Source organism: Sorex araneus, chromosome 1 (assembly GCF_027595985.1).
Source record: "Sorex araneus isolate mSorAra2 chromosome 1, mSorAra2.pri, whole genome shotgun sequence".
In the NCBI taxonomy this organism is placed as follows: Eukaryota; Metazoa; Chordata; class Mammalia; order Eulipotyphla; family Soricidae; genus Sorex; species Sorex araneus.
The window spans coordinates 194,604,707-194,627,523 of record NC_073302.1 but is presented as its reverse complement, the minus strand read 5'-3'; the positions used below and the strand labels follow the sequence as shown (position 1 = coordinate 194,627,523).

The window sequence follows — 22,817 nt, the reverse complement described above, 5'->3', positions numbered from 1 at the left end:
CGCGGTGTAACCTCGTCCTGCCCGGGGGCGTGCCGTGCTGCGCCTGCGCGGTGTTACCCCGTCCCGCCCGGGGCACGCCGTGCTGCGCCTGCGCGGTGGGTCTACGTCCCGCTCCCGTGGGCCCGCGCAAGCGCAGTGCCTCCAGCCCCGCCCCCTGACCCGTGTGACCGCGGCCGGTAGGGACGCAGGCGCGAGCGGGCGGGCGCCGGGGCTGCGGGACGCGGCGGCGCAGACATGTCGGGGGTCCGGGCCGTGTCACGGCTGCTGCGCCAGCGGCGCCAGGTGCTGATTGGGCTGGTGAGTCGGCTCGGCGGCCGGGTTGCCGGGCGGGCGGATGCCCGGAGCCCGCGGAGGCGGCAGCGGCCGGACGGTGCCCGCGGGCATAACGGGGCGGACGCGGGTCCCGGGCTGGGCCCCTTGGCCCAGACCTCCGGACCCGGCCCGGGGGACGCCGGGCTCGGCCGCAGCCGCCCGCCGGCCCCGGTGAAGGTCACGGACGCACGGCGGCGGTGACCTCGAAGGATGCGGCCGCCAAGGTCGGCGCGGCCTGCGGGGCCCTTGCCCGCTGCTCCCCGCCCGGTGCTCCCTGCGCACGTCCCGGGAGCGGGCAGCGGCCTGCGTGGTCCGTGCTCGGGACTCCGTGCGCGCTCCGGCCGCTTTTCCCCCAGAGTCGCGAGCGGACGGGCAGCTGTGCTGGCCACTGGCCGCTGCCCGGGAACGCGGCTCCGGTGCTCGACAGGCCGCTGCACCTCGTCCGGGCCGAGCCTCTTTCTGCAAGGAGCGTAGCGCGGTGCGGGAGCCTGGTGCCACCGGCCCGGCCCGCTCGCCCGGGAGGGAGCACACCGGAACCGACCACCGGCCCCGCAGCCTGGGTGGCGCGCCTGGTCCTGGGTGGGTCAGCTGTTGGCTTCGTATCTCTGTCCTGGCAAACGAGGCCTCCAGGTTAGACCAGCAAGAATGACCCTTAAAAGTGTTGTCTTGGTGAAGGTGGTTTTCCTGTGGGTGTTGGATCTGCTCCCCGTGGCTTAAAGCTGCCCCAGAACTCCGGTTTGAACTAAGGGGCCAGTTTGCGTCCCGGGTTGCACAGTTCTGCTAATGCCACAGCGCCGCCTCACTGGAAGCGGGTGTGAGCTGCGCCAGCGGGAACCAGGAGTGGCTCTGGTTACCTGTGGGAGGAGCAGGTGGGCAACTGTGGGCACGTCCCAAATTGGAAATTGAAAACCGGCGTCAGCAGAACAGAAAGAAAAAGGAAGTTTGGGGGTGTCCAATGAGGAGGTCCTCTCTGTGGTTTTTGCAAGTCGCTTCGTATTTTCCGTTGCTCTTGAGTGACTATCCCACCCGTGCTACCTTCGCCCCTGTTCAGGGCGCTGAGGGCAAACAATATTGTTCAATAGACCGGACCAAGGGTCCTAAATTCTCATGGGCTGCCTGCTTCCTCAGAGCCTTAGCAGGCATATACAAAGCAGTGATCTAATAAAGTCTGTTTATTTGGATGTATTTTAAATGTGCTTTTTGACAGTTGGTTAGAATTGCAAGAGTTAGGCCACTGTATTAACATTTGTTTTGCTTCTTGTGATTATTGGGCAGGGTTTGGCCACACCCAGCAGTGCTCTGGGCCTACTCCTGGCTCTGTGCTCAGGGAACTGTATGCAGTGCTGGGGATTGGACCAGGGTTGGCTGTGAGCAAGAGGAGTGCCTTAGCGTCTGTTCTCTCTCTCCAGCCCCTTGAAATAATAGACCACCGTTGGCATTCAGCTCCGTGTTCTATGTGATGGTTTCATAGGTTCACTTGAAAAATTGTGACTTGGCTTGGTTTAATCTGGCATTTCCAAGAGTCCAGAGGGCAGACCCAGATGCAGATCCCTTGTGTTGGGATAGATTCAGCTCGTGAGAGTTCTGTGCAGAACTTCTGTGTACTGCTCCAGGCCAGAGTTCACGTGGCCACGCAAGTTTGTGAGCTGTAGGTTCAGAGCCTTCAAGTTTTAATGAAATTAATTACGCAAGTAATAGAAATTAATATCTCTGAAAGTGTGTAAAGAACTAAGGCTGCATGTACCTCCACAGACACACTTGGGCTGTGTTGGTGCCGGGCCCTGTGCAGCCTTCTCCCCTCTCCTGTGAATCTGCAGGTGCGTTTCAACCCCTTTGGACATTACTCTGAGTTGACCTCACCCTTCTGACACGCCTCCCCCACCCTCCGAGTAGTTAGGGAACCTCTTCCAGATCCTTTATGGACTACTGTGATTGGGTCATGCTGATCCATTGTTTCTTGCCGCTGAGTCTGGGTGTGGCATGAGGTGAGGGAGCCCCATTCTGCCAGTGGAGAGTGCTTCTGCAGTTAGACTGCCCATTTCTCAGGTTGCCCCACTAGAGAAAGTTTGCAGCTTCTTTGCAGAGCACATTTGATTAGTAAGTGATAAAAAAAAAAATAGAAAACACTAGTCTTACCGAAAGACAATCTGGATTAAAATTGGAGTCTGCAGATTTTAAGATCACCACTCAATGGCTGGAGCCATATTGCAGCAGGTAAGGTGCTTGACTTGCACCCAGCTGACCTGGGTTTGATCCTTGGCTCCACATATGGTCCCCAGAGCCCACCAGGAGTAATCCCTGAGCACTGAGCACTGCTGGTTATGCCCCCCACCCCCCAAAAAAAAAACCCTCTGCCAAATCAGAACACAAAGATTTGTGTTCCTGATATCCATGGAGTGATCATACAGTGATTTGCTCGAGATTTTATTACAGTAAGTGCCACTTCTTGGGTCTGTGTTTCTTTAGGTCTATTTATGAATATTCTAGAAAGAATAAATGCCAAGGGAATCTCATTGTTTTCTATTTCAATTTACATTGGTATAATAAAATGTACTTGAACATTTCAAGAACATTACTAATGTTTTGTAATGACTTTATCTTTGGCAAGATTTGATCAGCATTTAAAAATATAGCTGAACAGGGGCCGGAGTGATAGCACTGCGGGTAGAGTGTTTGCCCTGCACGCGGTCGACCTGGGTTCGATTCCCCAGCTTCCCATATGGTCCCCCTGAACACTGCCAATAGTGATTCCTGAGTGCAGAGTCAGGAGTAACTCCTGAGCATTGCTGGGTGTAACCCAAAAAGCCAATATATATATACATATATATATATATATATACACACACACATATGTGTATATATATAGCTGAACAATAAAGTAATGACTATTTTTTGTACTTTTTAATTTTCTGAAAGAAAAATGAAATTATCTTGCCGATAAAACAAATTACTTAAACTTGAAACCAGAGAACTCAAGAATACCTCTCTAAAGCTGCAACCGCTGGAATTTTGTAATGTACCTATCAAGTTGACAGACAGGGATGGGATGGGGTTGTGGGCATGGAGGGAGCCTGGGAACACTGGCGAGGGAAGTTGACATTGGTGGTAGGATTGGTGTTGAAATATTGTATGCCTAAAATGCGATTATCAAAAACTTCATAAATCACAGTTGCTTAGTTTAAAAAGAAAAAGAATACCACTCTAACCAGTTCAGTTCTACTTAGAAAGCCAGGAAACTGTGTTGATGTGAGGTCTTAAGTGTCCTGTGACCTTCATTTGGTCTTGAGGCATGAGGTACCTGCCCGACTTTGAGTGCATGTGCTTTGGTTCTGGGTCATACCCCATTGGTGGTACTTGGGGATTTTTCCCAGCAGCTATGCTGGGGGACTGTGAGGTGCTTACTGGGGTCAGCCCTTGGATTGTTGCCCTTACCAAGTCCTTTCTTCCCTCAGGGATGTCCTGTCAGGTTTGGCTCTAAGTTTATTCCGTATTCTCAGACACAGAGGCACATGCTCGTGTCTCTCTAGCATATGTGTTTGGGAATTTTAGTCTGTGTAGAGTACATGCTTTGCCTTTGTGTGCGTGAAGTCCCACTCTGGCTCCCAGCCCTGAGCTTGAAGAAGATGGGACTAAAATGACTGTTCTTGAGTGGTAGTACAGCTCTCCCAGCATGCAGCCGCTGTTTCTGCAGCTGCCCTTCCTTACAGTAGTGTCCTTTCCCTGTCTGCTGAGGAACGCACACTGGGCGGTGATTGGCCAGTGGGCAGTCCCGACAGTCCCACTGCCCAGAAAGCCCCAACGGGGAAGAAAAATCGAAAATCTTTCCTTTTTTGTGTCTGAGTGAGTGGCTGAGTGTCCTCTGAGCTGCAAGAGCTTTTCCTAGCATGCATAGCCCCTGCCCTCCAGGGGACACCATGAGAGGGCTTCTGAGGGAGTTCTGCCCTCCCCCTCCCTCTCCCCCAGCACACTCAGGCTCTCTGTGTGTCTCAGCAGTGTCCGGCCACATCGCACACAGGCTGCCGTGGGTTCCACTTCACTGTCGACGGGACTAAGAGGTCATCTGCTAAAGTTTCAGATTCTGTGAGTACCTCGTTTCTTTTCCCTCTTTCAATTCCCTGGGCTTTGAGGCCTGGAGCGGAGGGGACAAGCAATACTGGATTTTCATATAATGGTGCACACACAGATGTACTGTTGTACTAGTATTGATGTAGATGTACTAGTATGTACCGTTGTTGTTTAATGGAAGAAATCCTTATCCAGTGTGTGTTCAGATCACTGATCATCATAATGCAAGTAGGAGCAGGTATCAACCCTATTTGCTTCAGCACTGATGTCTGTAGCCCTGGTCAGTGTCAAGTGGAGCACCAGTAGCTGCTGTATCTGTGGACTTCTAAGGAATAGACGTTGTCTCCACCAGCAGCCTGGGGATCCACGGGCTTCCCTAGGGACCTTGGAAAGTGATCTTGGACTCTTTTGTGCTGAGTGCACCTACTTCCTGTTTGTGCAGCAGCTGGCCTTTATTTACAAGCCTATCTCATAATTTCACAGTGGCCAGCTTCTGGTGGGCACTTTGTCCATTTTATACCCAGCATGGGCCGGAAAGGGTCCAGGCTGTGGTTCTCAGGTGCTCACAGGGGTGGGTGGAGGTGCAGCTGGCCAGGGGAAGCAGGTGCCATCACAGAGAGTGTCACTCAGTGGGGCGGCTTCTGGACTCCCCATGTCTTCTGCTGTGTCCAGAGGAGCATCACAGCACATAGTGGGCACCTGGCGCAGTGTTTATTGTGTGGCCCCCACTCCCCAGTGTACCTGGGGGCTCCTCCCATCTGGTGGGCTCGGTGGATAACTGGGTTTCTGTCTCACAGATTTCTGCACAGTATCCCGTGGTAGACCATGAGTTTGATGCAGTGGTGGTCGGCGCTGGAGGGGCAGGCCTGCGAGCTGCATTCGGCCTTTCTGAGGCTGGTTTTAACACTGCCTGCGTCACAAAACTCTTTCCCACCCGGTCCCACACTGTTGCCGCCCAGGTGAGAGGGGGATGCGACACTTCTGGAGTATGCAGATCTCAGTGCACACCTTCACCCCAGCTGCTGCCCATCTGCTGCCTGGAGCTTGTAATTGGCCTTCTCTGACGCCCTGACCCAGTCTGAGAGGAGTGTGTCCCTGGATGAATTTTCTGACCATGTTGACTCTCGCTATTTCTGCGCTCTCCTTCCCAGGGCCTTGCCTTGTGCAGGGCCAACCTTGGGGGTGATAACCTTGATCTTACAGAACAGAAATTGTCACCTCAGGGGAGAAAGTAAGGGAGGGGGAGTGTGCTGATACCCGAGATCCATTTCTCAGGCCCTGGGAAGTTCTCCCGTGGCCCAGTCCTCAGGCTCTGGGAAGTTCTGGGTCCTGGTTCTCAGACCCTGGAAATTCTCCTGTCGCCCAGTTCTCAGGCTCTGGGAAATTCTCCTGTTGCCCAATTCTCAGGCCCTGGGAAATTCTCCCATGGCCCAATTTTCAGGCTCTGGGAAGTTCTCCCATGGCCCAATTCTCAGGCTCTGGGAAGTTCTCCCATGGTTCGGTTCTCAGGCCCTGGGAAGTTCTCCTGTGGCCCGGTTCTCAGGCTCTGTTACAGGTGCTTCAGTGGTGTATGATGTCATGTCTAGCCCATCTGCTGTTCAGGATACAGTTCCCTCAGAGGCAGAAACAGGGATCCTACGACCCACATGAGGGCTTGTGCTTGGCCTCCAGCAGCCTCCTCAGGCACTGGCCACCCAGACCCTAGTTCTGAGGCAGATCTCCTGGGAGCCTTTGAAGAAGTCCTTGTCTGCAAGGGGATATAGGTCCACACTGTTCAGAGTGATCCTGGCAAGTTGGACCATGCTCAGGCAGTTTGGTATCAGTAGACAGCAAGAACAAAATGGAGCTCTGCTGGGTGAGGGTGAAGGGGCTGTGGCTGCCTTGAGGATGGGCTGGTTACGCATAGTGACTGTCCAGCGTCCCACATGCAGCCCTGTGTGTGCTCCTGTTCCCTTGAGCTCTGTTTGCTTTGCGGCCGCTCTGTCTCTTGTTCTGTCGAGGCTGCATCATCCGGAGGGTTGAGCCACTGACCTCTGTGCCTCTCATCTGCAGGGCTCTGCTCGGTGCTTGCTGAGCTGGAAACCGAGGTGGGGCAGTACTGGCCGGGGAGGGGTCCGGCATGGGTCTGACTGATTTCAGATTATGATTGAAGATCAGCTGAGAAATAGAGGGACATTGTGAAACGAGACATGGAGCACCTGGCTGTGTCAGGAGAAACAGGGAAGCAGAGCCCAACAGCAGGTTCCCGTGCCGGGCTTGCCATGGTTCTTGGGCTATGAGAACCAGTGATTGGCACAGAGTACCTCACAGACACATGCCCAGAGATCCCACTGGGAGTAGCAGGTCCATGTCCAAGAGGGGCCAGGTGCCATCCATGAGCCATGGGGTGGGCAGAGCAGACAGACCCCTGATGGCCCTTGAGTCCTCTGGCATGTAATTCCTGGTCCAGGAGAGAGGCGTGGCCTGCCCTATTCCAGAGCAGCCCCTCACTATCCCGTGGTCTTGTCTTCCCCACCACGGGGGTCGGGGAGAGTGTTCTGGAAGGTGCCTCCTGATGGGTCTGTGGTGTGTGCAGGGTGGGATCAACGCTGCTCTGGGGAACATGGAGGAGGACAACTGGAGGTGGCACTTCTACGACACGGTGAAGGGCTCCGACTGGCTGGGAGACCAGGACGCCATCCACTACATGACGGAGCAGGCGCCTGCCTCGGTGGTGGAGGTAATGTCCCTGTGGCTCTGTCTGGGAGCCGTGCCAGCGAGGGTCTTTTTGTGGGGTCCCCCAGGCCTGGGCTTGGAAGTTGGAAATGCACTCCCAAGTACCCATGTCTCTGCCTCACAGCTGGAGAACTATGGCATGCCCTTCAGCAGGACCGAGGATGGGAGGATCTACCAGCGCGCCTTCGGGGGCCAGAGCCTGAAGTTCGGAAAAGGCGGACAGGCCCATAGGTGCTGCTGCGTGGCTGACCGGACTGGCCACTCACTGCTGCACACGTTGTATGGACGGGTGAGTGCCTGAGTGCTTGTATGTGGTGCCTGAGGAGGGGCCCCTCGTGAGTGGGGAGGTGGGCAGAGCAGTGAGGCCAGCCCAGGGCCACTCAGCTGCAGGACGTCAAGGTGTTAGTGACTGGGGTGCAAGCTTCTGCCTGGGAACATGGTGACCATCACCATGCACGCGTTTCTGAACTGACTGACGTGCTTCAGTGCTGAGTGCCCGTTATTCGTTCTGAGTGTTCACGGTTTGGAATGTCTCAGTTCTGAACTCTGGCTTTGAGATAGTAGGTACATAGCTTTTGTTTACAAAGGTCACAACAGTGGTGGCTTCTCTGGCACGACAGGTGTGTGGCAAGCCTGCCTATGCCACGGACTGTGTCCTGTGGGAGATGGCAGTTTCCCAGGAGCCTTCTGTTAGCCAGAGGGACTGTGCGGTCCGGTCTGTGTGGAGCTTTTAGTAGCGATTGCTCTGCTGCGGATCATGTGCTCTCCAGTCTAGCCTCCGCCCATGGCCCGTGACCACGACCTGATGTGGTCTGGGATGTACTGTTTGTTTTTAGTCAGTGGCCATGTGCAGCCAGCAGCCCAGTGTGAGGCTGGCCCCCTTGTCTGGCAGAATCCCTTGGCACCAGTGTCTAGGCTGCCTCGGGAGGCTTGCTTCCATGCCGTGGCTGCGTTCGTCTGGCATGCAGAGGTGTGAGTGTCCCAATCCTGGAGTCTGGACAAGTGAATGTGCACCCTTTTTCACCCGGCACTTTTCCGACTGCACCTGCCCTACAGGATGCACACCCAGGCCCAAGTCTGACTGCTCAGCAGTGTCGCCCTGGACATGGGTGTGGCACTGCTTGTCATCAAAGCAGGATTTCGTCTCTCCCGTTTTCCAGTCTCTGCGCTATGATACTAGCTACTTCGTGGAATACTTTGCCTTGGATTTGCTGATGGAAAATGGGGAGTGTCGTGGCGTCATTGCCTTGTGCATAGAAGACGGAACGATCCATCGCATCCGAGCCAAGAACACCGTTGTGGCTACTGGGTAGGGACCTGCTTGTTGCTAAGTTCCAGCTCTGTGGGGAAGTGAAGTTGTTTTATTCTGTGAAAACAGGTGCTATAGACTCAAGGTTCAGACACAGGCCGCTCTTTGTTTTTGTGCTGCACCCAGCGATGCGCAGGGCTTACTCCTGGCCATGAACTCATGTATCACTCCTGATGGGGCCCAGGGAACCATATGGGATGCTGGGGATCAAAGCCACATTGGCTTTGTGCAAGGCAAGCCATCCTCTCCGCTGTGCTATCTCTCTGGCCTGACTCAGGTTGTCATAACCCAATGCAGGCAGTAAAGTAGCTGCTTGTCTCTCGTATGTATCCTGGGGACAGAGCATCCCTGGTGTTGGCTAGTGTCACTTGGTGCAGCTGGTGGGATCAAGTGGTGTCTTCTGGGCAGCAGCCCTTGCTTTCTTGGGGACTGTTGGAGTATGTGAGTTCTGTTCTACCCACTGGTGTTCACGTTAAAAAGGGGAATCTCAAAGGTGGAGAGATAATACAGTGGCAGGGCTCTTGCTTTGCACACAGCTGACCTGGATTCAATCACCAGCACCAAACAGGGTACCCTAGCCCTACCAGGAGCATCCCTGAGCACCAGTGGGTGTGGCCCATAAACCACAAAAGGGAGGGGGAAAGGATCCAGAATGTAGCTAAGGTTTCGTTATGAAGTAGCTGTGACAGCACAGAGTGCTCATTTTCGAAGGAGACCCCTGTCCTGGGCTCTGCTGCCAGCGCGTCCCTTGAGGGCAGGGTCCATATGCCCACTTACCACTCTGCTGCCTATTTTCCAGAGGCTACGGGCGTACCTACTTCAGCTGCACATCTGCGCACACCAGCACCGGGGACGGCACTGCCATGATCACCAGGGCTGGCCTCCCCTGCCAGGACTTGGAGTTTGTCCAGTTCCACCCCACAGGTAGGACGGGCTCACAAGTCCTGTGAGGACCCTCTAAGGTACCCCGGCTGAGGCAGCCATGGCCTGTATCCAGGGTTTTCTCCTTGACCCCTGTTTCCTTGAGCTGGTTTAGTTCACTGTCCACTCTGGTTCAGAAGCAGGTGTCCATTTCAGTTCCTGCCGAACTAGTCAGCTCCCCAAAACCTGCTAGGCCTGTGGCTTGCTCTGATGTGGGCTGGGAGCAGTAGGACCTTGAGTGGGAGGTGGGGGTGGACACAGGGATGGGATGGGCACAGGGACACAGATGTCGTTCTGAGCGGAGGGCTGCATCTGATCAGCTCCAGCACCAGGTGGGCATGAAACCAGGTATGTGAGGAGGATACACCTGTGGCAGGTAGGTCCCCCCCGACTGGGGGTGGTGGTATTGGGGCTCAACCACGAGGAGCTGTACGAAGGTGGGTTTCAGATGCGAGGACTGAAGGGGCAGACACCACAAGCCAAAGAGTTATTAGTTCAGAAATGGTAGCTCAGCACTGGAGTTTGGGGATGTGTCCAGAAATGAAAAGCATCTTGGGACAGATCATACCCTTAGTTACTTTCTGACCTATAGACCAGGGACTGCATCTACAGTGGCAATAAGTGCTTGACACATTTGTGCTTTGAATACATCATGCCAGAGGGTGCTCAGGCTACTCCTGGCTCTGCGTGAAGACCCAGCTCTCAGGTTCTGGCTCTGTGGTGTTGGGGACTGATCCCAGTCTTCCGCATTAGTGCCTATGCATCACCTTTGAGCTCTCTCCTTGACCTTTATCACCACCTGCTTTGTTTTGGGTCATGGCCATTGGTGTTCAGGGGGAACCATGTGGTATCAGGGGTCAAGACCAGGGTCAAAGCATGGAATCTAGCCTGCTTTGCTGTCTCTCAAGCTCTGCTACTAACTTTTAGGGAAAGAAAGAAAGATTGGGTCTCATGAATTCCGCCTGCAACTTACAGTTCCATATCTTGTGCTTCTTTAGCATAAGTGGTAAACCACTTGAGTAAATGCCATTAAAACTTGGAAAAATGAAAGGTAGAGGAAATAAAAGAATTTGCATTCTTGTTCTAAAATTAAGATGGTCCTTTGGAGTAATGATGGAAGTGTTTTTAAGTTACATTGACACTACATTTGTCACCTGATTAAGAACATGGAGGCACTTGGCATCCTTGTTTTTTGTCACATTAGTGGAAAGCATTGAGAATCAGGTGCTCAATGAGAAGCAGGGGCTGGAGCAGTAGTACAGCGGGTAGGGCGTTTGTCTTGCACGTGGCCGACCCAGGTTCAGTTCTCAACATCTCATGTTGTCCCCCGAGCACCGCCAGGAGTGATTCCTGAGTGCATGAGCCAGGAGTAACCCCTGTGCATCGCCGGGTGTGACCCAAACCCCCGCCCCCCCAAAAAAAAAAGAAAAAAGAGAATCAGGTGCAGCCCCAGCTGTATTGGCAGGCTTGGAGTTGGGCTTCTTCCCTTCTGCTCTGGATCATCCAACAAGTCGAGTTTCAAGGCCTTGACTTTTTCTCTGAGATTGCTGTCTCTGAAAATGAGAATATTAGGGGATTGTTACAAAGCGTAATTATGGGGCCGGAGTGGTAGTACAGCCAGTAGGGTGCTGCCTTGCATGTGGTCAACCTGGATCCGATCCCTGCCATTACATGTGGTCCCCTGAGCACAGATGCTGGGTGTGACCCAAACACCCATCTGTCACCGCCAAAAAGGCAGCTTAGTTGTGAATAAAAGGACCACCTAAGTACTCCTTTGAAAAGCCTGGCCTGTGCTGTCATTTGGTCACTTCAGGTAGCAACTTCCCAAGCTGGGTTTTCTTCCCCGGGCACCACCATTAATGGAGCATTGAAACATCCAGCAATAGACCCTGAGCTGTTGCTCATATAGTTCTGTTATGGTGGAGGAGCTGGAGGAATAGGGCGAGAGCTAGAGCACATGCCTTGAATGCTGGAGCCCTGGTTTCAATGCTGCTTACCATGTGGTCCTTGACCACCACCAGATAACACCTTGACAGGAGTTACCTCCAAACCAACTAGCATTAGCAGACCGGAGCTTAGAGCACATCTTGCACATGTGAGGCCTTGAGCACCATCCCTGTGCTGCACTCATTCGATTCTGCCTATTCCTTACAGTTAGCCAAAACTTCATTAAAAATATTTTTTTCTGTTGAGAGTATGAATCCCTTTGTATTCTCTTCTCCTCTCCCCTGGAAAACGACTTGTATTTGACATATAGACATGGAGGTTGTCAGCTTTAAAACTTACTGGGTTCAAATAGTAGTATATAATACCAGGAGGTTGGCTCCATGGCTTGGAAGCTGGCCTCACATGCTGGGGAAAAGGCAGCCTGGATAGAGAAGGGAACATCAAGTAAAATGTGGTTGGAGATCCTACACGGGAAGGGAGATGTGTGCTGAAAGTAGACTAGAGACTGAACACGATGGCCACTCAATACGCCTCTCGCAAACCACAACACCCAAAAGGAGAGAGAGAACAAAATGGAATACCCTGCCACAGAGGTGGGGTGGGATGGAGGGGGACAGGATTGGTGGGAGGGATACGGGGTTCATTGGTGGTGGAGAATGGACACTGGTGGAGGGATGGGTTCTTGAACATTGTATGAGGGAAACAAGCACGAAAATGGGTAAATTTGTAACTACCCTCACGGTGACTCACTAATTAAAAAACCAAATTAATAAAAAAAACCTTACTGGGTTCTCTGCAGGCATCTATGGTGCTGGATGCCTCATTACGGAAGGGTGCCGCGGAGAAGGGGGTATCCTCATCAACAGTCAAGGAGAGAGGTTCATGGAGAGATACGCGCCTGTTGCAAAGGACCTGGCATCCAGAGACGTTGTGTCCCGGTCCATGACTCTGGAAATCCGAGAAGGAAGGTGGGTGTGATTCTGTAAAGACCCCGAGTGCATGCAGGCACAGCCTCCTTCCCATGTGGCTGTTGTCGTCTGGTGTCCTAGCAGCAGTCAGCTCTTCCCCCAACCTCAGGGGCTGCCCTCCTTTCAGTACATCCGAAGACCTAGAGTTTGAGGACTCTGGCCAGTTGGATTAAATATATCTCGAGTCTGTGGAACATAACCTATGAACATGTGACACTTGAAGAGTAGCATACACCAGCTCCTTTTTGCAGGCGCTTGGCACATGCATCCGAGATGCTTGCACGGTTAACCTGCAGGGGGCGTGTAGGGCTTTGCTGTGGCAGTCACTGTGGAGTACTCAGATTCTGCTGCCGGACTTCTAGTGCTTCTGTACTGCTAGTTTTTCCTTCTGGCGGGGAGCACCCACACCCAGGAGTACTCAGGGATCATTCCTGGTGTGCTCGAGGGACCATATGTGGTGCCTATGATTGACCTGGGTTTGGCTGTTTGCGAGGCAGGTGCCCTACCTCTATTCTCTCTAGTCCAGAGCTTCTATACTCCAGCATTGGAAGTCTCATAGTTTCTTGGCGTATTTAGCACAAAAGTGATTTTTAATGCATTGGATAAGGAAAAACACACTGGCCTCAGGAGGACAGGTTCTGTCGAGTTGTTCATGGCTGTGCCCCAGAACCTGGGTCCCCTGTGGTTGTGGTCAGCATGTAAGAAAGGCAGGCGTGAATGGGGACCTGGGAAGGGGACGTTTTTTCCCATCTCTGAGCCTGGCACTTTGGCTCCAGTGAGCCGTCCTCTCACCGTCTGCCCTTGATGCTCTCCACAGGGGCTGTGGGCCTGAGAAGGACCATGTCTACCTGCAGCTGCACCATCTGCCCCCCGAGCAGCTGGCTGTGCGCCTGCCTGGCATCTCGGAGACAGCGATGATCTTTGCTGGCGTTGACGTCACTAAGGAGCCAATCCCTGTCCTGCCCACAGTGCACTACAACATGGGTGGCATTCCCACGAACTACAAGGGACAGGTGAGTGTGGAGGCCTGCAGCAGGCCGAGTGCACAATGGGTCCCAGGGCCACATGTGGCTATTTGCCATCCATGAAAGTGAGAGTATTGGCTATGATGTACCACAGCAGGACTGAGGGTCTTACGCTCTTCCAAAACCAGTTTTAATTCCTTTACAAGCAGTGTTTCCAGTTTATTGTAAAAAATAAGATGCGCACGGGAGAGTGCAATGAGGTGCGTGTTGTGTTCTGTTCTGTTGTCCATGGACTTTCGGGGGCAGCTCTCTCGCATGCGCAGCTCACATTCGGTGCTCTCAAGCCGCTGTGTATGGACTGGATCGGGATGGCTCCTTGTGCTCTGCTTCTGTGTGTCTCTCTGTGTCTGTCTCTGTAGTCTCTCCTCTGGTCTCCTCCGACCTCTCTGTCTCTGCTTCTGTGTCTTCTCTCTCCGCTTCTGTGTCTTCTCTGCTGCTTCTGTCTTGCCTTTTTCTCCCTCACTTCTGTGTCTTCTCCTTGCTGTGTCTTCTTCTGTCTGTGTCCTGCTGCTGTCCTTCTTCTTCTGTCTCTGCTGTCTCCCTCTCTTCCCCCACAGTCTTAGTTTATATAGCAGTCACATAGGGCGGTGACACAAAGGTGGGTTGACATTAACAAATCAACAGAGGGGTAAGACCACTCCTCCAGGAGATGAACAAAAATCTCATCTAAGGAGATTACTCCGGATTACTAGGAGATCCACTCAAAGGTGGGGTCCAAACAAGGGTGTGTCAGAGTGTGTCCCTTTCTTTCTTCCTCAGCTAATAATCCACTTAAATAGTTATAGTAAATCTACCTCAGATATTTCTAGCAATGTCATTCTGTATGGACACAGTAAGAGATGTATTAAACTTAAAGTTTGGTTCTTTCTGAGGACATCTCACTATATTTTCTAGACCACAGTCCTCAGGTCAGGTTAGTCTTCCTAACCCCAGCAGGGATCTAGTCTCGTCATTTACTTTTGGATCATGACAGCATTTGTCTATGACCATGTTCTTAACTTACAGTTGAGTATTGTGGCGCTTTGGCTTGGCCCATTTTGATGCCAGGATAGCTCACAGCTTGCCCTGGGTCCATTCTGTCTCTCGTCGGGACCCTGATTTTGGGGTGTTAGGAACTAAGGGCAACTGAGTCGAGAAAGCAAATGCCCAGGAGTAAATATTATTGGAGTCAATCAGCTCCCAAGTTACAAAGCATAATATTAACTGTCTTCCTGTGTCCATACAGAAAGGACATTGCTCTAAGGTAAACTAAGTTCCCTGCGGCAAGGCTGAAAGGACAAACCCAATGTTACCCTACACAGTTTATGATGACCTTCATTCATTTTCACACTGACCCTGTGCAATGAGTATTTTTTACAGTGACTGGATGTTGGGTGTCAATCCTAAGTGTTTTAGGATTCACTGGTGAATTGCCCCTTTCCTCCTCCAGAGAAGCTTACCATGCCCTTGCTAACATCCCTAATTTGGTTAAAGTCTACCTTCAATCTTTTCTTTGTGTTGGATATTGACCCTAAGTACTTTAGGCTTCATCAGTGAATTGCCCCCTTTCTTCCTCCCAGAGAAGTTTAACATGCTGTTGCTGGCATTCCTAACTTAAGTTTATCTTTAATCTTTTCCTTGTGTTTTACCTCTTATTATCACAGTTCCCAAGTTAATCTTGATTACTTGTAAGCCAAAACTTTCTGGTAATTCTGAACTTGTATTTGTACTGCTTTGTATTTGATGTGCTGTATATTTGCACCTGCTTTTCTATTTCCCCTATAGGTTTTTATATTTTACTGTAGAGCAATGTTCTTTGGTTAAACACAGATCATCAGTGCTATGCTCCTAATATTTGGGAGTTGATTGACTCTGGGCATAATTACTTGGTCATAATTACTTGACTCAGGCTTCAGTTACTGTAGTTCCTAACACCCCAAAAGGGAGGTCCTGCCATGGGACTGGGATGGACCCAGGGCGAGTGGCAAAGCTAACCAGCATCAAAATGGGACATTCTAAAAACATAAATGCATGGTCTTGATGCAAACTGTTATAACTTACGAGACAGGACCCCCATGGGGAAGGACAAGCTGAACTGGCCTGAGGACTTAGTCTGGGATTTACAGTAAAAGCCTTGCTTGTTCTCAGCCCAGAGAACTAAATGTTGGGATCTTTTTCTCTTACTGTGTTTATCCAAACAACTGCAAGTACTGATAACATGTACAGCTAGAGGGAAAGATAAAGCAATGTAGATGTCCCTGGGAGACAGTCTTCATGAGTTGATCTCCCCAAGAGAATTTCCTCTGCCAAATGTTTATCTGTGTAAATGACCAATCACACCTGTCCTTACTTCAACCCTCCCTTCAAATATTCTATGAGTATCTGCATTGAACAGGCCATTTTCACCATCAGGCTATGGTCTCCGTCTCCCCGTCTCTCTGTCTCTGTATTGGGGAGGCGGGGAGACAGCTCTGGGCCACTGAACGCAACATGCATTATGGCAGTAGCCCCTGTGATTTACTTTGTGAACTCACACTGCCACTGCAAGCTTTCCAGGGATTTTTAGTCCCTGGAAAGGGGCGGGGAGTCAGAATTAAACCAGCTTTGTAGATGAATGATAGGAATTCATCCTATGTGGATGACAGGTAAGAATTGTATCCACATACATGAGGGATAAAACTATGTCCTGGTACACAGGTGGTAGGAAATATACTGTGGTGTACACAGGCAAGGAACTATACTTAAGTACGTGAGGTTGGGAACTGTGCCCATGTACATGAGGGAGAGGAATCGTGTCTGTGTACATGACGAGGAGGGAATCGTGTCCGTGTACACGAGGGGAGGAATCGTGCTGTGTACACCAGAGAGGGGGATCCGTGCCCGGCTCGTGATGAGGAGCTGGAAGTATGGATTGCCTCCCAGAGTTGTGGACTCCCGCCTGCTCCCTTCATTGCCTCTGGAATGCATAGGACCAGGCTTGGCTTGTAGGTGGTGTGTGAGGTTTCTGATGCACATGAGATGTATGGCAGAAGTCAGAGTTGCTCTCGTCCTTCCCAACCTGCACACTGGTCTGTGGGGAAGATGGTCTGTGCAGACTGAGTTCCTATACCTTGTTTGCTCTTCTCTCCCACAGGTGCTGAAGCACGTGAACGGCCAGGATCAGGTTGTGCCTGGGCTGTATGCCTGCGGGGAAGCTGCCTGTGCCTCAGTGCACGGTGCCAACCGACTGGGGGCGAACTCACTCTTGGACCTGGTGGTCTTTGGCCGGGCATGTGCCCTGAGTATCGCTGAGTCCTGCAGACCTGGTACATACTGTCAGGCTATCTGAGGGGTCAGAGGCCACCGGGTCTCGTAAGAAAGTGCACTCAGTGGTAGCTGGTGCCGCCCCAAACAGGATGTACTATAGCTCCGACAGCTGTACTGGCCTGAACAATTCAGAGGAAATCTTCCACCAAGTGGGGTTTGCAGCCATGTTCTTTGGAGCAATCACTCCAAAATAATTAGGAATTTGGTCATTTTTAGGCATTTTTGTTTTTCTTTTTTTGGTGTCTGGGAGTGAGCCCAGGGCCACGTGTATGTGATGCATGAGCTCTGCTGCTCAGCCAAACACCAGGAAATTGTTATCTTGAAGGGAATTATTGCATACTATTTATCACGTACTAGTTCTCTGGTTTTATAATAGTTACTTGAGGTGCAGTATTAGTTTAAATAGTTATAAATTAATGTCTTCTTGGTACTTGTAGAAAAAAAAATTTGGACCTTTCTCAAAACAAGCTTAAAGGAGAGGTTTAATGCAAACAAAACAGGGGGTGTGACTGTCCTTGTACAATCATGTATTCTATGATTGTAAAATCATAGAATTGGCCTCTGCTGATAGTTGTCAGGCTAGAAAGATTGTACAGCGGATAATATACTTGCTTTGCAAAGTGGCTTAGCCGGGGCCAGAGAGATAGTATAGCAGTGGGGCCTTTGCCTTGCATGAGGCTGACCCAGGTTTAGTCCTCAGCATCCCATATGGTCCCCCAGGCAGCACCAGGAGTGATCCCTGAGTGCAGAGCCAGGAGTAACCCCTGAGCATTGCCGGGTATGGCCCAGAAACAGGAAAAAAAAGAAAGGCAGCTGATCCTGATCCTGATCTAATTTCTGGCACTACATTTGAACCCCTAAGCACTAGCAGAGATCATTCCTAAGTACAGAGCCAGGAACAGCTCCTGAGAACTGCTCCATACGTCCAGCCATCCCTCTGCACCCTCCCTCTTTTCACCAGCAAAAACCTCAACTGGTGGTTGTATCTTTTTAATAGTTTGGGGGCTACTGCCAATGGGGCCTTAGGGTTAAGTACTAGGGGTCAAACCTGGAACTTCTGTGTGCAAAGCACCGCTCTGGTCCTTTGGCCCCTCTCCCTGGCCCCTCTTTAGAGATTTTTTACTGGACTTTTTTTGCTGGTCTTGTGCCTTGGTTGATTCTTTGGCCTCGTGCTAAGTAATACTTCCTCAGAAATGTCAACTTAGATTAGAAAAGATCATAAGACAGTGCTTCTGAGCTTCTGTCCCACCTTGTTTTGTTTTTAAAGGAGATAAAGTTCCCTCAATAAAACCAAATGCTGGGGAAGAATCTGTGATGAATCTCGATAAGTTGAGGTTTGCAGATGGAAGCATAAGAACATCAGAACTGAGGCTCAATATGCAGAAGGTAAGAGCTAGAGCACTGTAAATGTGGACTCTGCACCTGGCCCCTGCACCTGTTCTCTGTACTTGGACCCTGCACCTGTTCTCTGCACCTGGGCCGTGCACCTGGGCCCCGCACCTGGACTCTGTACCTGGGCTACCCAGGCTCTGGTTGGGCCCTGCTTGGACCCAGTCTTGGGGTTCTGATCTGAAGGAGACCAGGAGTGAGTAGACGGAGGTCCTGGTTCATATCTCTTCCCTCGGAACTCTGGAGTGGTATAGCCCAGAGCAGAACTAGCAGTTCCGTAGCACTAGGGACATCTCATACTCTCCTGGGGTCTTGGTGTGGCTCCTCAGAGTGACTCTGTCCAGTGTGTGTGCACCATGGCCTGAAGGGGAACAGGGCAAGGGCTGAAATGCTTGAATTCTGTTAGAGCATCATTTAGCACATATGCTGAGAGCCAGCACATTGCCTGGAAATCCATTCTGTTATCACACCAGCTTCCAGCAGCTCTGGGATTGCCCTGAACCTGGGCCCATCATTCCCTTCAAATGCAGGCAGGGAGCAGGTATATAGTGAGTGGATGGAAGCTGGAGCTGGGCAGTTCGGTGGCATGTTGGCCATGGAGATACTTCATCCTCAGGCCACATGAGCTTGAGCGTGGGGAGTGTGGCCTGTCTGCGGAGCTGAGAGGGTTTTACATTTAGTGTTACTAGAGAGACTGTGAAGCTGGAGTGATAGTACAGCAGGAAAGGTGTTTACCTTGCCAGGCCGACCTGGGTTCACTTCCCAGTATCCCATATGGTCCCCTGAGCAGCGCCAGGAGTAACCTCTGAGCATTGCTGAGTATGACCCCAGAAAAATGGATGCCATATGTTTAGGCTAATCAAGCAGTATGTAAAACAACTAGGAATTGAGCTTGTGGAATAGAGGGATTGTGAGTTCACAAATGTGATTTCCGTCCGCTCAGAAGATGTTGTGAGATGAGTCTTTTACTTTCCTGTCTGAACGGGAGGGGACCACTAACAGGTGCCAGAGGCCGCAGCCCTCGGACCTGAGACTGCAGAGCTGTGTGCACTGACTTGGGGAAGGTCATGGGAAGTGGGTGTATGGAAGGCTAGGCCCAGTGTTGAGGGTTCAGCACACACCAGACAGCCCCATTTCACATGTGTCTCGGAACAGTCATTTTGTAAGACAGGAAAAACATTTTTTCAGCACCTGAACTGAACTTAGGTTGATTCCATACCACATTTCTGAGAAGTATAGACAGTCAAACTGGCTGTGTGAACATACTTAAGAAACCATGGGCCGAGTGACGAGAGGAGCAAGTGCTGAGGTTGCAGGCCTCTGACTCTCCTTCCTTGCACCCCTGTAGACTGCCATGGTAGCACCCTAGCTTGTGAGTGGACAAGAAGGCTCTGGTAGAACCTGGCAGCATCTTTGCCCTTCTGCCACCTTGAGTCCTGCCCAGATTCTGGTTGGGGTGATAGGCCCTGTGGTGTCGGGGTTGCAGTTGCTCCTCTGACATGGTGTGCATGAGTCTAAGACACCTGCTGTATGGGCCCCTGGAGTGGACCCATTAGCCAGCACTTGATTGTACTGATCAGAGGAATGAGCTTATTGTCCTGGATTGGGGGTTTAGTCTCTCAGCTGCTCATTTCACCTGTTTAATACATAGAAGTATTTGATAGAAGTCAGAAGGAAAATCTGGAGGCTTTACAGTTTGTGCTTGCTCTCAGCTCAGTGCTCTGGGGAGCTTACGTGATGTCAAGGCTCTAGTCAAGAGCACACACGATCAAGGCAAGTGCCTTCCCCGCCTGTCTCTGACCCAGCTTTGACAGCTCCTCACCTTGTCTCATGGGGCTTAAAGAGTCATGAGGGGTGGACTGGGGAATGAGCTTGGCGTGTGCCCCAGCCTCATATGTGCATCTGCTGCAGTCGATGCAGAACCATGCCGCCGTGTTCCGAGTGGGCAGCGTGCTGCAGGAGGGCTGTGAGAAAATCAGCCAACTCTACGGGGACCTGAAGCACCTGAAGACCTTTGACAGAGGTGCGGCCACTTCCCTGCTTCCCCACACACCCTACCCCCACCCGCGGCTGAGGCTGGAGCTCTGTCACACCTACCTCCCCCCTCCTGTGCTGCAGGGATGGTGTGGAACACCGACCTGGTGGAGACCCTGGAGCTACAGAATTTGATGCTGTGTGCGCTGCAGACCATTTATGGGGCAGAGGCCCGCAAGGAGTCACGCGGGGCTCATGCCCGGGAGGATTACAAGGTGCGCAAACTGCCCTGGGCCCTGTCCACAGAGTTGTAGGCTGTACTTGCTCTCCAGCTCCCTCTCCTAGTCAGTGGACAGAAGTTTTTCCCCCTCGTACTGTACTTTTGCCCCTTGTACCTACCTCCTTGCCCCAGCCCTGCACCTATATTTCTCTCCTTTCCCTTCCTCAGCTCACCAGGGTGAGAAGCACGGAAGTGGCTCGCTCTGCTTTTCCCTGGGGTCACTGGGCTGCAATGGATTCACAGCTCTGTTTTGGGATGTCTTAGCTTGCCCTGGCTCAGCTGAAAGCACTTGCTGAGAATCAAAAGTTCCTCCAGGCTGGGTCCTGCCCAGTCCCAGCTTTCCTACACCTGTTTGGTCTTTGTTTAAAAACCTCCATCACCAGGTTTTTTAAATGTCTTTCAGATTACAGATCAGTAAGAGAAAGTGAAAATGTTTCACAGACTTGAGGCAAGTTCTGCCATTGCCCACTGGGTAGTCATCATCATCATCCCGTTGATCGCCGATTTTCTCGAGCGGTCTCAGTAACATCTCCATTCATCCTAGCCCTGAAATTTTAGAAGCCTCTCTTTACTCGTCCTTCCCAGTGGTGCCACATTGGAGGCTCTTTCAGGGTCAGGGGAATGAGACCCATCATTGGTACTGGTTTGGGCATATGAATACACCACGGGGAGTTTGCCAGGCTCTCCCATGCGGGCAGGAAACTCTCGGTAGCTTGCCAGGTTCTCCGAGAGGGAGAACTAGGCTATAAGAGGTCACTTCCGGGAGCTTGGTTTTAAAGTCTCAGGATTTTCTAGCTTCTTTACAAGACCGCCTGACAATTTGTCAGACTTCTGATTGAAGTTCTCCAGAGACTCAATGATGGCCCACTGGGTAGTAGGAAGAAAAATAGAGCTCGACTCCTGTGAGCATAGGGTGTGGCATCTCCTGGCCCGGGGCTAGGTGCTGTGTCCTGTGGGCCTTTGGTGGACAGTGGACAAGCCAGACTTGACTCTCGGGCTAGAGTCTGGGTCATGTCCCACTTGTTTTATGGGGCATGCTGCCAGGCTTGCCCTGTTTTTTGGCTATTCTGCTCTAGTAGATGTAGAAGTAACTTCATTGTTGTGTCATTTTCTAAATCAGATGTGCCTTCTCTGACCTCAGGTACGGGTTGACGAATACGATTACTCCAAGCCCATCCAGGGCCAGCAGAAGAAGCCGTTTGCAGAGCACTGGAGGAAGCACACACTTTCTTATGTGGATGTTCCGACAGGAAAGGTGTGTATGGGGCTGTGTCTGCACGTGTCCACATAGGGAAGGTGTGAATGGAGCTATGTCTGCACGTGTACAGATGGGGAAGGTGTGTATGGGGCTGTGTGTGCACGTGATACGTACAGACGAACAGGAAAGGTATATTGTGGGGGTCTAGGGGGGTCACTCTGCCACCCACCCCTCCCTATACTGTCCCCCACCCTCTCCCTGGCCCCTGTACTATGCCACTTAACTGCTCCATTTCACTGTCATGTGGTTTTATCAAGTGACAGCGCCAGTACCCACTCGGGCACTTGGGTGATTTTCAAGTGCTGAAAACTGCTCCAGGGAGGCCCTTGTCATCTGTGGGTGGGTTTGCTGGCCAGTTTGTGTTCCTAGTGATTTTTCAGAAGGACCTGGGAGCGTTCCTCTAACTTGCCATCAACTCTGTTTCAAGGTCAAGCTGGAATACAGACCTGTAATTGATAAAACTTTGGACGAGGCTGACTGTGCCACCGTGCCGCCCGCTATCCGCTCCTACTAAGCAGAGACAGACCCTGCTCTGCACCATGTGTCCTCACCAACTGTGTGTGCTCCGGTGCCTACCAGAGCCAGGGCAGCCAGCTTTGCGGCCAGTAATCAGCATGCAGGAAAGTCACTCTAGCCCTATACCTGCTTTGTCCTTGTGTAATACTAAAACCAGGCACCTTCTTCAATAAAACATAAACTGCAAACTTAATCGGATTCCCAAGTTCATTTAAGGGCTTACACTTCAAACATGTTATTTGTGGATCTGAAATGCAAAGTGTGATCTTATTGTTCTGTGATATGAACCCAGGTGCTATGTGGTAGTACATACTCATGCATGGGAATCTTAGCACTACCCTTGATGTTTCTCCCCACCGGGGGCTTTATTAGTTGTGCTCTGCTTTTACAGATGGCAGTAAACTAAAGTGTGATAGGAGACTTTAGCAACAATAATTATTTCTGTTGTCTACCCTATTGGATATCCAAGTGTGAGCTGGCAGTAGTACACACCAGCATCAATATGTTACATAAATGGTGGTAAGACTATTTTTTTCTGCAGTTACGGCCCAAAATGGAAATGCTAACAAACTATACTAAGATAATTTCTTACTGATAAGTAAACTCCAGAATTTTGTGCAAGCTGTGAGACATTACACTAAGATTCCAGATTGTTGTAGGCCCTACTGAGGGAGTTCAGCAGCATCTGAAAGTACACATACTTACCATTGTCCCAGGAGGTCCACTTGGAGGATCCAAGGAAATTGGCTAAGAAAAAGAAGACAGATAAGTCCTGGAGCATTTGTGAGACAGAAACAGAGAAAACTCTGGGCCAGATGCTGGCTAGTCTAGACTGGTAAGCCCTGGGGGTCAG

General features: G+C 51.4%; 1 protein-coding gene across 2 annotated transcripts; it reads left to right on the top strand.

The window, feature by feature from the left end:
• The first annotated feature begins 138 nt into the window (after positions 1–138).
• On the top strand, positions 139–22,157 carry SDHA (succinate dehydrogenase complex flavoprotein subunit A). 2 transcript variants are annotated; one of them, XM_055147605.1, is made up of 15 exons: positions 139–297; positions 4,306–4,392; positions 5,175–5,336; positions 6,953–7,096; positions 7,217–7,381; positions 8,253–8,401; positions 9,201–9,325; positions 12,069–12,237; positions 13,055–13,250; positions 16,375–16,546; positions 17,815–17,933; positions 19,848–19,959; positions 20,055–20,185; positions 21,332–21,445; positions 21,876–22,157. In XM_055147605.1, exons 1-15 carry the CDS (start codon positions 235–237, stop codon positions 21,960–21,962), a joined length of 1,995 nt encoding a protein of 664 aa, XP_055003580.1. In that variant the 5' UTR covers positions 139–234; the 3' UTR covers positions 21,963–22,157. The 2 variants fall into 2 exon arrangements, with proteins under 2 accessions (XP_055003580.1, XP_055003569.1); XM_055147594.1 differs by having other exon boundaries at positions 145–297; positions 4,303–4,392.
• Positions 22,158–22,817: the final 660 nt, after the last annotated feature.